General features: G+C 40.9%; 1 protein-coding gene across 1 annotated transcript in view; it reads left to right on the top strand.

The window, feature by feature from the left end:
• ABCB1 (ATP binding cassette subfamily B member 1) overlaps positions 1 to 12,410 on the top strand; it is a 97,409-nt gene that overhangs the window by 63,480 nt on the left and 21,519 nt on the right. Inside the window, exons 18-20 of the mRNA NM_001003215.2 lie at positions 1,807 to 1,884; positions 5,656 to 5,739; positions 12,040 to 12,243. Coding sequence (NP_001003215.2) covers positions 1,807 to 1,884; positions 5,656 to 5,739; positions 12,040 to 12,243 — 366 coding nt within the window. The remainder of the gene's footprint in view (positions 1 to 1,806; positions 1,885 to 5,655; positions 5,740 to 12,039; positions 12,244 to 12,410) is intronic.

Raw genomic sequence — 12,410 nt, 5'->3', positions numbered from 1 at the left:
GGAGATTTGAATTGGTAAAGCAAAGGCAGTGAAAGCAGTACCTTTGTAACATGATGATGCTCGGGGAGACAGGAGCTTGACTTGCCTGGCAAAACTAAGTGAAAACAAAGGCTCTAAATGTTAGCACCTTGGAAATGTAGAGATGGCACAGTGGCCAACACCGTTAGAATGCCCGGCCTCTCATTTAGAAACAAAAGCGGAGAGCTCTGTAGGTGAAAAATTTTGGACGCTGGGTTCCCATTCCAGTTAGGATTCTCATAGACCTAGATTCGGGTTCCATCTCTAACACCTTACAGGTGTGTCCTCTGGCAACTTAGCAGCCTCCTTAAACCTCAGTGGCTTTTGTAAAGTGATGATTATATGGTTGTCATAGGATGACATTCTTCCATCACTAAGAGAGTTGTCATATGTATATACATATATGTTTATGTAATGTATATAAACTACAGGTTCAGAATAAGCACGTAACAACAGCTAGGTCTCAACAAAAATAACAGTAATATTCCTGTAGTGAGCCAGATATTTCACATTTTGTTCAGTGTAGTAGCAGAAACCTTAATCTGGCCATTTCTAAGTATATTGTTTTAGTAATTTCAGGCTTTAATTCCATTAATATAGGGTTTCTCCCTTTCCTCCCGCTCGTAGATCAGTGTCTGTGTTAGCAGAGGGGTGCAGGGTGATGGTCTTTGGACATTATGTGGCTGCCTGCTGCCTGCTGGCACCTGGTAGAGCCTGAGGCCTTCAGTTACATGGTCCCACCTGGCTGTCCGCCTTTATCAGAACCAGTTGGAAGAATTGGCTCTTTCTTCACTTGTGCTCTTTGCCTCCGTTTCTTCCCTCTCTCAGTAATCTCCACATGCTAGTTGGGGACACAGAGGAGATATAACTGCCCTTTCCACATCTCTGATTCTGCAGGGAATTGAACTGTTATTGGAGCTTCTCCTCTTCTGACGCACCATGGGCCATTTCTGCTCTACTTTCCCCATGCCATTGTGTGGCAGACCTTATCCATAGACTGCCATTTCCTGGAGCTCCAGAAGATGGGGAAGCACTGCCTCCTCCTAGTCCTGTATCCCCACACCCATTGGGATGAAGGTTCTGTTGCCCTTTCTCCCCAGATGTGACCCCACATGGCCACAAACTCACACCAGACTTTATTTCTCAGAGTAACTCCTCCCTCCTCTCAGACACAGAAGGTTATATCCTTGGGGGGAAGGGGAGGGGCAATGTATAGCATTCTTTCTTGGTCAGCCTTCTTCCCCAGCCTATTTTGCTCCTGGACTTTGGTTTTTTTAACTTGGAAACTAGGAATTTGATATCTTTGTTCCCTGCATCCTTTATGGCTAGGGTGGCTAAATATTTCCGTTTTCCCAGATTACACCTCAGGTCTTGGTATTTTAGTAAAAGCATCCTTCTGCATTTTCAAAGTGATATGTAATACAGCCACCCTGCTTCGAGTGCTCCTGTCTTGGAAACAACTTCAGTTTTCTGAATGATATGCCCTGGTTCACTGGAAGAAGTAAGCAGGAATAGGAATAGGAGCAAAGAAACACATTTACTAATAAATCCCTGATCAGCCTGCCAGTAACTATGGAATAGCAGTGATGATCTAAAAACTGGGCCACCCTGGCTATGCTGCCAATGTGGTCTGTACCATAGTACATGGTTACTGGAACATAGCCAACCCTGACATCTGGCTTTCTGATTTTGTCCTCTTAGCAGGGACATCAGGTCTCCCTCCTTTTGTGTAATCAGTGGCTGGGTCTCTGACAAGTCTCCTTTCTTGTGGTATGTTCTCATTCACAGGGCTTCACATTTGGCAAAGCTGGGGAGATCCTCACTAAGCGGCTTCGATACATGGTTTTCAGATCCATGCTGAGACAGGTATGTCTGTTGAGGATTGGGCCGTGCAGAACTCCCTGCTTGTGCCCATGGTCTCACGTAGTGGGAGTGCTGTCAGGTTACTCAGATCAAGCTCCCATGTTGGTCTCCCCTCAGATATGTGACTGGACAACCCCTTAGGTCTGGGTCAGAGGTCCTTCTGGCTGTCGGCTGCTGTGGGTGGGACAGGGAATGGGATTCCCACAGAGAGTCCCCAGAGCAGATTCACCTCCAGCCTTTGTCTTGGCAATTGGAGGCAATGTAGGCGGTACCCCTCATCCCTTTCTCTCTTTCCTTCTTTCCCCTGGGAAACCCAAGACATTCATGTTTCTTCCCACCAAGAGATGCTTCCTACACCCTTTCTTTTCACAAATCAGAGTAGATCACCACTGCCCAATTTCTTTGCTGGGGTTAGACTGATACAGTAATCCAAGTCACAGTGTAACAAGCTGATACTGGCTTAATGGAATGCCTCTTAGATTTCATACCTTCAAAACCCTAGCAACAGGCTCATGTGAATGTTTTCTAGGAAAAGGGGGAGGGAGCTTCTGGGAATGTAACCCAAAGCAGCCCAGTTCAAAGGCAACGTTTCTTTAACAATCCTGGAAATTTTGTATATGACTTTATAACTCTCCATTTTAAAATCACTGGTCGCTTGCCAGTGAATAAAATGAGGCTCCAGAAGGATGCCCTGGATGTGCCAAGAGTGCCAAATGCTAGTTGAGAAGCTTCAGTTTGCTCCATTAGGATTTCTAGATGACGTTCACATTTTTCTGGCTGTCTTTGGTTCCTCAATCCTCTCCCACCTGTGCCACCATTACTTAAAAAGAAGCATATTTATGGGAATTGCTAGTCAGTGACTGACAGAGCCAGGACTGAATTGAATGAGTAACAGAGCACTATTTGATGGGGGCCCTGTCCTAGGACTCTGAGTCAAACCGTATTTGTAACTGAGATTCCATTTAGGACCGAGGCTGATCTAGGTCCAGAACCAAATTCCCCATTACCCTACCAGCCCCCAGGCCGACTCCTGGATACATTATACTTTGGAAGCTGAGGGGATGGTTTGTGTAATGACCTCTCCATAAATTATTAAGTCTGGTACATACATATGGAGGACCTTCTCTTTCAGAGCTGTAATACAAAGTTATTGTCAGGCATTCAAACATTAGTAGTCCCTGTCTTCAAGGAAGTTACATGCCAGTGGAAGAGGAACTCAAACACACAGTTTTAAAAGGCAAGGGGATACATACTAGAATAACTTATATACTTTCATTTTTCTTAAATATTTTGGGAAACCATGGTAGATATTGTTTTAATTGCAAATCACCAGTACAGATAACAGGACCACAGTTACTTTTATTACAGATATAAATTCATACTTCACACTCAAAATCTTTTTAGTATTTATGTATTTAAAAAGGTAAATGGACAAATGGCCAACAGACACATGAAAAATTGCTCAACATCACTCAGCATCAGGGAAATACAAATCAAAATCACAATGAGATACGACCTCACACCAGTCAGAATGGCTAAAATTAACAAGTCAGGAAACAACAAACATTGGCAAGGATGTGGAGAAGAGGGAAGACTCTTACACTGCTGGTGGGGATGCAAGCTGGTACAGCCACTCTGGGAAACTGTGTGGAGGTTCCTCAAAAAGCTAAAAATATAACTACCTTAGGATCCAGCAGTTTCACTACTGGGTATTTACCCAAAAGATGCAAGCATAGTGATCTGAAGGGACACCTGCACCCCAATGTTCATAGCAGCAATGTCCGCAATAGCCAAACTATGGAAAGAACCCAGATGTCCATTGACAGATGAATGAATAAAGATGTGGTATGTGGGATCCCTGGGTGGCGCAGCGGTTTAGCGCCTGCCTTTGGCCCAGGGCGCGATCCTGGAGACCCGGGATCGAATCCCATGTCGGGCTCCCGGTGCATGGAGCCTGTTTCTCCCTCTGCCTATGTCTCTGCCTCTCTCTCTCTCTGATGTAACTATCATAAATAAATAAAAATTAAAAAAAAAAAAAAAAAAAAAAAAAGATGTGGTATGTATATATCTCCAATGGAATACTACTCAACCATCAAAAAAATGAAATCTTGTCATTTGCAACAAGGTGGAGGGAACTAGAGGGTATTATGCTGAGTGAAATAAGTCAATCAGAGACAGCCATTTAGTATATGATCTCACTCATATGTGAAATTTAAGAAACAAAACAAGGGGTCATAGGGAAAGGAGGGAAAAAATAAAATGGGATGAAATCAGGGAGGGAGGCAAACCATAGGAGACTCTTAACTATAGGAAACAAACTGGGTTGCTGAGGGGAAGGGGGGATGTGGTAACTGGGTGATGGGCATTAAGGGGGGCATGTGATGTAATGAGCACTGGGTGTTGTACTCAACTGATGAATCCCTGAACTCTACCTCTGAAGCTAATAATATATGTTAATTAATTGAATTGAATTAAATTAAAAAATTAAAAAATTAGTAAATGGCTTTATAAAAAAATCCTATTTTATGTTAAACTTAAATTTTCATCTAGATTTCTTTTGTTGATTTTTTTAAACCCATTTCATTTATTCTGCCCTAAACTACAGTTATCTAAACTGCCTATTCAGCCTCTCTATTTGGATGTCTAGGTAGCATTTCATGCTCATTTCTAAAATTGAACTTTTGGTCTCCCTTTGCCATGGGGCTTACTTCTTACCTAGTCTTCCATCATATCTGTCGCGGCAGCTCCATTGTACCTGTTGTTCAGGCTAAGAACTTTAAGGTCATTTTTGACCCTTCTCTTACCATGTGATGTTACAATAGCCTCCTATCTGGTCTCGCTGCCCCCATTCTTATTCAAATCCATTAGTTTTACCTCCAAGAGCCAGGGTAATCCTTCTGAAATATAAGTTAAATCACACGCCTCTACCCAAAACCTGCTGGCAGCTACTCATATACCTTAGGGTAAAATCTGGAATCTTTACAGTTGCCTCTAAGGTCATAAATGATGTGGTCCCTGTCACTCTCAGACCCATCTCCTACAGCTTCCCTCTTTTCCCACTGTACAGTCTGTACACAATGGCTTACTGCATAAGGATAAGAGAGGGAAGGAGTAGGAGAGCCAAATGAGAGTGGAAATCTGTCCAAAAGAAGAGGCAACTTTTATAAATTCATACAAAGGTTGTTAAAGCCCTTAAAGCTTTCTTGAAAATGCATGGATAAAAAAAAAAAAAAGAAAAGAAAAGAAAATGCATGGATAGATCAAGTATGCCTTTGCCTCAGGGCCTTTGCACAAGCTGTTTCCTCCTTCTCTCAGATATTCTCTTCCCTCACATCTCTGCTCAAATATCACATTAGAGAGGCCTTCTCTGTGCCTTTTTTTTTTCACTTTTTCCCTCTTACTCTGCTCTATTTTTCTTCATAGCACTTATTAACACCTGGCATAATATGTATTTATTTACTTGTGGCATCCATCTCTAGAGTCTAAGCTTCATGAAAGCAGCAACTTTTTCTTTTTTGTTCACGGTTGTATAGATCCAACACTTAAAATCACATTTGGATAAAAGAAGGCAGAGAAGAAGAGAGGGAAAAAATTATCTTAACAAATGAAATTATTTATGTATTCATCTGTTCCTTTCTCGTCTATTGAGTGTCAAATCCTGAGTGCTAAATGCAGGGATAGAAGTAATCACCAACCTGACCCTGTCCTTGCCCTCAAAACTAAGGGTCTTATAAATAAAGCTTTAAGACACTAAAGTCATTTTTTGTGCCACAGGATGTCAGCTGGTTTGATGACCCTAAAAACACCACTGGAGCATTGACAACCAGGCTTGCCAATGATGCGGCTCAAGTTAAAGGGGTATGTGCCTTCGTTCTGCTGGTGTTTGTCTTAATTGGCCATTTTGGATCTCAGCATGAAATTAATTTTCTCATTACAAGTGTTCTCATCATCATTAAAATATTAGATAAATATGTCACACAACCAATCATGTGCCTTATAGCAAAAATGTTAACCATTTAAACATTATATACTGTATAGTATATGCATAATTTATAGGCTTTCTTTTGTTATTTACTAGTTAGTCATGCTTTAACAAGATACACATGGAAGGATAATTATTTAGAAAAAGAAGTATTTACCAGCAGCATATCATGTATCTTCAGTCTGTTTTGTGTTCAGTTAATCAACAGAAAACTGTAATTGCTACTGAAAAAAAGAATGCATAAAGTTTCTGTATAAATGTTTAGGAGCACTGCAGTTGAGAGAAGAGGGAAAAAATCTAAAAATAAGGTTGAGGGGGACATGGGTGGCTCAGTCGGTTAAGCATTGGACTCTTGATTTCGGCTCAGGTCATGCTGTCAGGGTCGTGGATAGAGCCCCATTTTGGGCTCTGCACTGGGCAGGCATGGAGTCTGCTTAACATTCTCTCTCTCTCTCCCTCCTCTGTCTCCCCGCCCACCCTGTTCACGTGCATGTACTCTCTGTGTGTAAAAAAAATAAAATAAAAACAGGTTGAAAGAAATAAGGGAAAAAAGAAAAAAAATGAGAAACACATTAAAAAATTAAAGCAGTGGTTAGAAGGAACAGCTTTATGATGTTATGAAGCTTAAATTTTACTACTTCATGACTCTCTTTAATTGGTATAACTAGAAACGAGGTCTTGATTTGTGGAGGAAGTGACAGTTTCTTCTTCAACTACAACTGCTGATGGCAAAAATCTACGAGATGATGTAGGATTTGAAAAAAAGCATATGATCTCTGCCATGTCCTTCCCTCCCTTGAACCTTACTAATCTTTATCTTTTAGTCTTTCTCTAAGGTAGCTCTATATTAAAGTTTCTTCTATTTAATAAATGGGGCTTCTGTAAGAATAAATTAGGTGATCAATATGAAAGCACATGGAGTTTTAAAATTATAAGTCTTAGGAATTGTTTTCATATAGATTTCTTTACTCAAAGCAAACAAATCAACAAAAATTGAGGTTTGATTGAGTCGTATGGCACCTAGCAGAGCCAAATATACATTCCTTGTAATACCTTTGAACTTCTCAAAACAGACAACAACCCTGGCCTTATATGTCTACATGGTATGTCAGATTGTCATTAAGTGCTGTGGGAAATAAGTGGTAGCAGGATGTATAGATAGGGGCTTTCTAGTTGTCAGATAAGGAAGGCCTCAAAGATATGGTGGTTACGCAAGAGGCCTGAGTGAGGGAAAGGTACTAACCCTGTAGATGTGTGGAGAGGAGTGTTCTAAACAGAAAGATCGGCAAGTGCTAAGGCCCTGAGGCAGAAGCATTTCCATAACTGTTCCCAAAACAGTAAAGAGGATAGTAGGGTGGGAGTAAAGTAAGTGAAAGGAAGAGTCATAAGAATTGAGATCAGTATTATATCTGGAAATAGACAGGAAACCATTGCAGGGTTTCAAATACAGGAGTGATGTGATCTGAAATTTTTTAAGGCTGCTGTAGGACTAGGCTGAAGGAGGCAAGGGTGGAGGCAGGGTCTCTTTTGCCATAAATCAGGGGAGAGATGATAATGTTTTAGACTGGAAGACTGGGGTGGTCATACTGAAGGTGACAAAAAGTAATCAGATCCAGGACATAGTCTGAAGATCTAGCCAACGGAATCTGTTGGTTATACACAGGGTAGAAGATAGTGGGGATTTAGAATGTCTCCACAATTTTTGACCTGCATTACTTAAGAAATGGAGTCACTTTTTAATGAAACTGGGAGCCTGTTGAAAGAACAGATTTGAGGGAGAATTGAGAGTTCTTTTTGGAGCATGGTAATTTTGAGATGCCCAGTGAGACGTCCCCGTGGAGATGTCAAGAAGGCAGAGAGATGTGTAAGTCTGGAGTTGAACACAGAAGTCTGGTCTGGAAATAGACACTTGGAGATTTTTCAGTGCAGTGGTGGCCTAGAAACTATGAGACTGAGTGAGAGAGCTAAAGAAGTGTATGTAGGTAGAGAGCATAGCAAGTCCTGGGCCCTGAGGTCAGGGCTATGAGGATGGACCCATAGAGAAAACTGAGAGGGAGTCGGAGAGGGAAGAGAGCAGTGTCCTAGACACAACATGGAAAAAGCATTTTAAGGAGGAGCAGTCTAGGATATCAAACACGCCAATGAGCTTACAAGATGACTGAACATTTTATGGCACAGAGGTGCTTATGCTGTTGACAAGAACTGTTTCCAGGGAGTGGTAGGAACAAACCTGTTGGGAGTGGAATCATGAGGAAGGAGAAAAGAGAGCTAACACAATTGGACAAATCATTAAAGGACTTTCTGCAGGACTCCTGGGTGGCTCAGCAGTTGGACAGCTGCCCAGGTGGTGATCCGGGGATTGAGCCTCACATCGGGCTCCCCGCAGGGAGCCTGCTTTTCCTTCTGTCTGTGTCTCTGCCTCTCTCTCTATGTCTCTCATGAATAAATAAACAAAATATTATAAAACTGAATAAATAAAATAATAATAATAAATTGTATTGAGAATCAGCCAGTGAGCTTGGGGTCAATCCAATATTGCTCCCTCCCTTCAGAAGCCATTCTTGGGGACCATAATCAGTGTGGACAAATTGTGTACTTAAATTTCTGAAATCCAGTTTTTCCTAGTTGAACTTTGCTGCCATAACTTTAGTAGGCCTTTCACGGAGACCTGGTCGTGTGCGCGATATGCTTGCGTCGATACACTCGGCCGATAGCCCATTTGGTGTGGAGGCCACATCCTAGAGGAAACTCAGTCCTGGGTGCCAGAACCATGAGCAGGTGTAGTGTGAGCATCATGCACAGGTAGTTTTTCTCCCCTCCTCTGAGGTCCCTCTGGGGTTGTGGTCTGCCCTTAGCCCCCTTCCTTTCCTGTATCTGTCACATGGGTGGTCAGCCCTCTCCCTCTACTGTTGCCTTTGAGGTCCTCGGCCACTCGCAGGAACTCCAGCAGTCCCTGGTTGCCTGCTGGTGTTGACCAGGTGCTTTTCACTTGCTTCTTCAAACCTGCACTCGCATGGCCCTCCTAGCACAGGCACCTGCACACCGTGTATGAGCCATCAAGTCAGAACTGTTTTCCAGAACTTCGAACAACAGCTAATAGAGAAGGACCAAGCAAGAGGAAGCAAGTAGGGCTGTGAGTGTCATCACAAATTGAAAAGCCCAATGTAGCTGTTACCACAAATCAGCAGAGACAGTGTAGTTGTATCCACTTTATACTACCAGCTGACCTGTTTATGATGGGGTGTATGTGTGAGATGTGTAAATATGTATACATACACGTATATATATATACATGTACATATATACACTCATATATACATGTATATACCCTTCCATCTGTCTATTTCATGGTGGGAAGTAGTGAAACTAATTTTTTATATCTAAAAATATCCAAAGTAAGCAGTACTGTCAAAAATCATTCCACCCAAGGCAGGGCTAACTCAAGTTTGTGTGTATATAGTTAGTGATAATATTTGTCTAGGTTTAATGGTCTTCATATTTAACTTCATTGTCAATGAAACATGTTCTCAGATGTATTTTTAAGTAAGCAACATAATTCTGCTAGAAATAAATCAGGAGAAAATATATCTCAATATTTTACCTGGGAAATGATGAGCTTTTAAGTTTTATTTTGGTATTAGGACTAGAATTCTGCAGGGAAAAAAAAGCAAATGAGAGCCGTGGAGAGATCAAAAGCCACCGTGTAGTTAAAAAATGTTTTTCCGAGGAGAAGGTGGTTGAGGAAAAGATGATGTTATAAATGTTTCTAATTTCAGAAAGAGGTTCAAGAAATAGGCTTTTTTTTTCAGTATCACAAATGTTTTAAATTAGATTTCAAGCAATATGGTTATGTTTGGAGGAGGAAATAAATAGCAGAGCAGGGAGTAACAAGGCAGAATGGGCAGAAAAATGAGTAGAAGAGGAAGTGAGATATAATTACTTGAATGTGTGGTAGGGTGGAGAGGTAATGAGGGGTCTTGGTGGATTTCAAGTGTTAGCCTATTTTTGTCTGACCCTGTTTCACGCTTGGGCTGTGATTTTTGGATTGTTATCTTCTCTCAGCTGTACTTTTTAAAAAATATTTTATTTATTTATTCGTGAAAGACACACAGAGAGAGGCAGAGACATAGGCAGAGGGAAAAGCAGGCTCCCTGCAAGGAGCCCAATGTGGGACTCGATCCCAGATCCCGGGATCAAGACCTGAGCAAAAGGCACTCAACCACTGAGCCGCCCAGGTTCCCCTCAGCTCTACTTTTTTGAAATGAAAATTACCATGCTACTATTAATCTTTGCTGTCCCATTAACTGTGATCCTCAGAACTCTAGACTCATATTCCGCATGAGGAATAGATGTGGAACCGTGAGTGTTAGTCTTTGGGATAAAGAACAGTAATGTTCTAGAGTGGTTCACCTGCTGTGAGCTTGCGGGATGTTCTGAGGCTTCTCTCAGTCAGTTGCTGTGGGAAATGAGTTCTGGGTAGGATTTGTAGATTCTGAGAACAGGCGCAATCTACATCATCCCCATGCCACAGACTTTCTGGCTTGTAACCTTTGACTTTCAGATTGAAAATGTTCAATACAAAGAGCTGGCATTGAAATCCACTTCATTCTTTGGCTTAAGTCAAATTTGGTTAAGCATCCCTCTGATAGAAATCCAATGGCTGCATCAAATAAAAAGAAATGCTCCATTTTTCATGCTGTATGGTACAAATCCTGGTATAGAATTTAATGTACAGAGGCTCCTGGTAGTTGCAATACCCTTGTCCCCTAATTACCGGCCTAGTGTTTACATCACATAGGTGTTGAATGATTGCAGAGTGTTGACACTGGAGTGATGGAGAAGGGGGAATATAAAGAATTCCATCCTAAAATTTAGGGCTGAGAGAAGTTTTGGTTATTAATCAACATATTTTCTCATTTTGAGGGTTGGGAGAAATTTGTCCAAAGTCACAGAGGAGATAGTGACCATTCTGGACTCTACTCCATCATAATCTTTACCTGAGTCTGGCTCCATGCATGCAGAGAGAACTTTGTGAGTAGAAAAAACATGGGCCGTTTCCAGATCTGGGGATCAGAGCAAGAATTTGGAATGGATTGAGGGCTTGGGTGTTTCTAAGGTAGAGAAGTACAGTGTGGAGTAGTAGACTGAATTGACTTTATAGTTTGACTTTTGGCTTTAGAACTGGAAGTCACTGCATGCTACTGAAAGTCATGCTTTGGGCCCCCTCTAGCATTCAGACTAAAGGCTCTGATGCCCGCTTAATATCCTAACTTAAATTCCATAACTTCCAGCTCTGTGTAGTTTTTCCACATCAAATGAAGGTTAAATTAAACACAATAAGCATCTCAAATAGGCCAAGATATATTTGGATATTCTTAATGACAAATATTAGGTTCAACTTATGAGTAGCTATGCATCTAATATAGGAAATTGCCAACATTTCCTGTGTCACTGTTGGACTATTTTATCTTTTATTAATTTGAATAGATTGCTTTAGTGATCATAGTTTCATTGATTAATGAAAATCTTCTTTGTATTAAAAATTAAAAGAGATCCTTCCACCTTTTCCCATGTGATAGATAAATGACCAAGACCTGACTGGATGACAGGCACATGGAGGGTTAATCAAATTAAAACAGCCCACCAAGCAAGCCTAAAAAACCCCTAAACTTAGAAACTCTGGTGACAACCCTTTCGGGTCCCCTCCCTTTTCCAGAGCTTTGTGCCATCACCTTGTTTTACTGCCTTAAAAAAAAAAAAAGAAGAATAGAGGTGTGACTAGGTGGCTCATTTGGTTAAGCATTTGACTCTTGATCTCAGCTCAGGTCTTGTTCTCAGGGTTGTGAGTTCAAGCCCTGCATTGAGCTCCACACTGGGCATGGATTTAAAAAAAATTGAAGAGATACAAATATGTAATTTAGATTTGAATTATTGATCTTCTACTTTCAGTATTTACTCTGAAGGTATTTACTTTCAAGATTTACTCTGAAATCTTTATTTTAGAAACCAAATAAACTTATTAGTAAACCTTTTATTTTTATTTTGTAACTGAGAAGATAATTAATAGAATTTCATGAAGCTGAATTGTCATCATCCTGAAGAAAATCTAGGCATAGATTTTTAAAGAGAATATGAAAGCATTTCTGTAATTTGTTCTTTTTTTTTTTTTCTTGTAGGCTATAGGTTCCAGGCTTGCTGTCATTACCCAGAATATAGCAAATCTTGGGACAGGCATTATTATATCCTTAATCTATGGTTGGCAATTAACACTTTTACTCTTAGCAATTGTACCCATCATTGCAATAGCAGGAGTTGTTGAAATGAAAATGTTGTCTGGACAAGCACTGAAAGATAAGAAAGAGCTAGAAGGAGCTGGGAAGGTGAGTCAACCAAATATCACTGCTGATCTAATAGAGCAAAATATTCTAATCAGTGTTGTTCTGTTACTCACTACTACTTACTATGCTTGGAGAACGGTGTTATAACTATTCCTCAAAGCAGTCTCACCTGACACTTGTTCAGCAGATTGGAAATGGAAGAAAAGGAG

Source organism: Canis lupus, chromosome 14, assembly GCF_011100685.1.
Source record: "Canis lupus familiaris isolate Mischka breed German Shepherd chromosome 14, alternate assembly UU_Cfam_GSD_1.0, whole genome shotgun sequence".
NCBI classification, from domain to species: Eukaryota; Metazoa; Chordata; class Mammalia; order Carnivora; family Canidae; genus Canis; species Canis lupus.
This window is presented reverse-complemented; position numbering and strand designations above follow the sequence as displayed.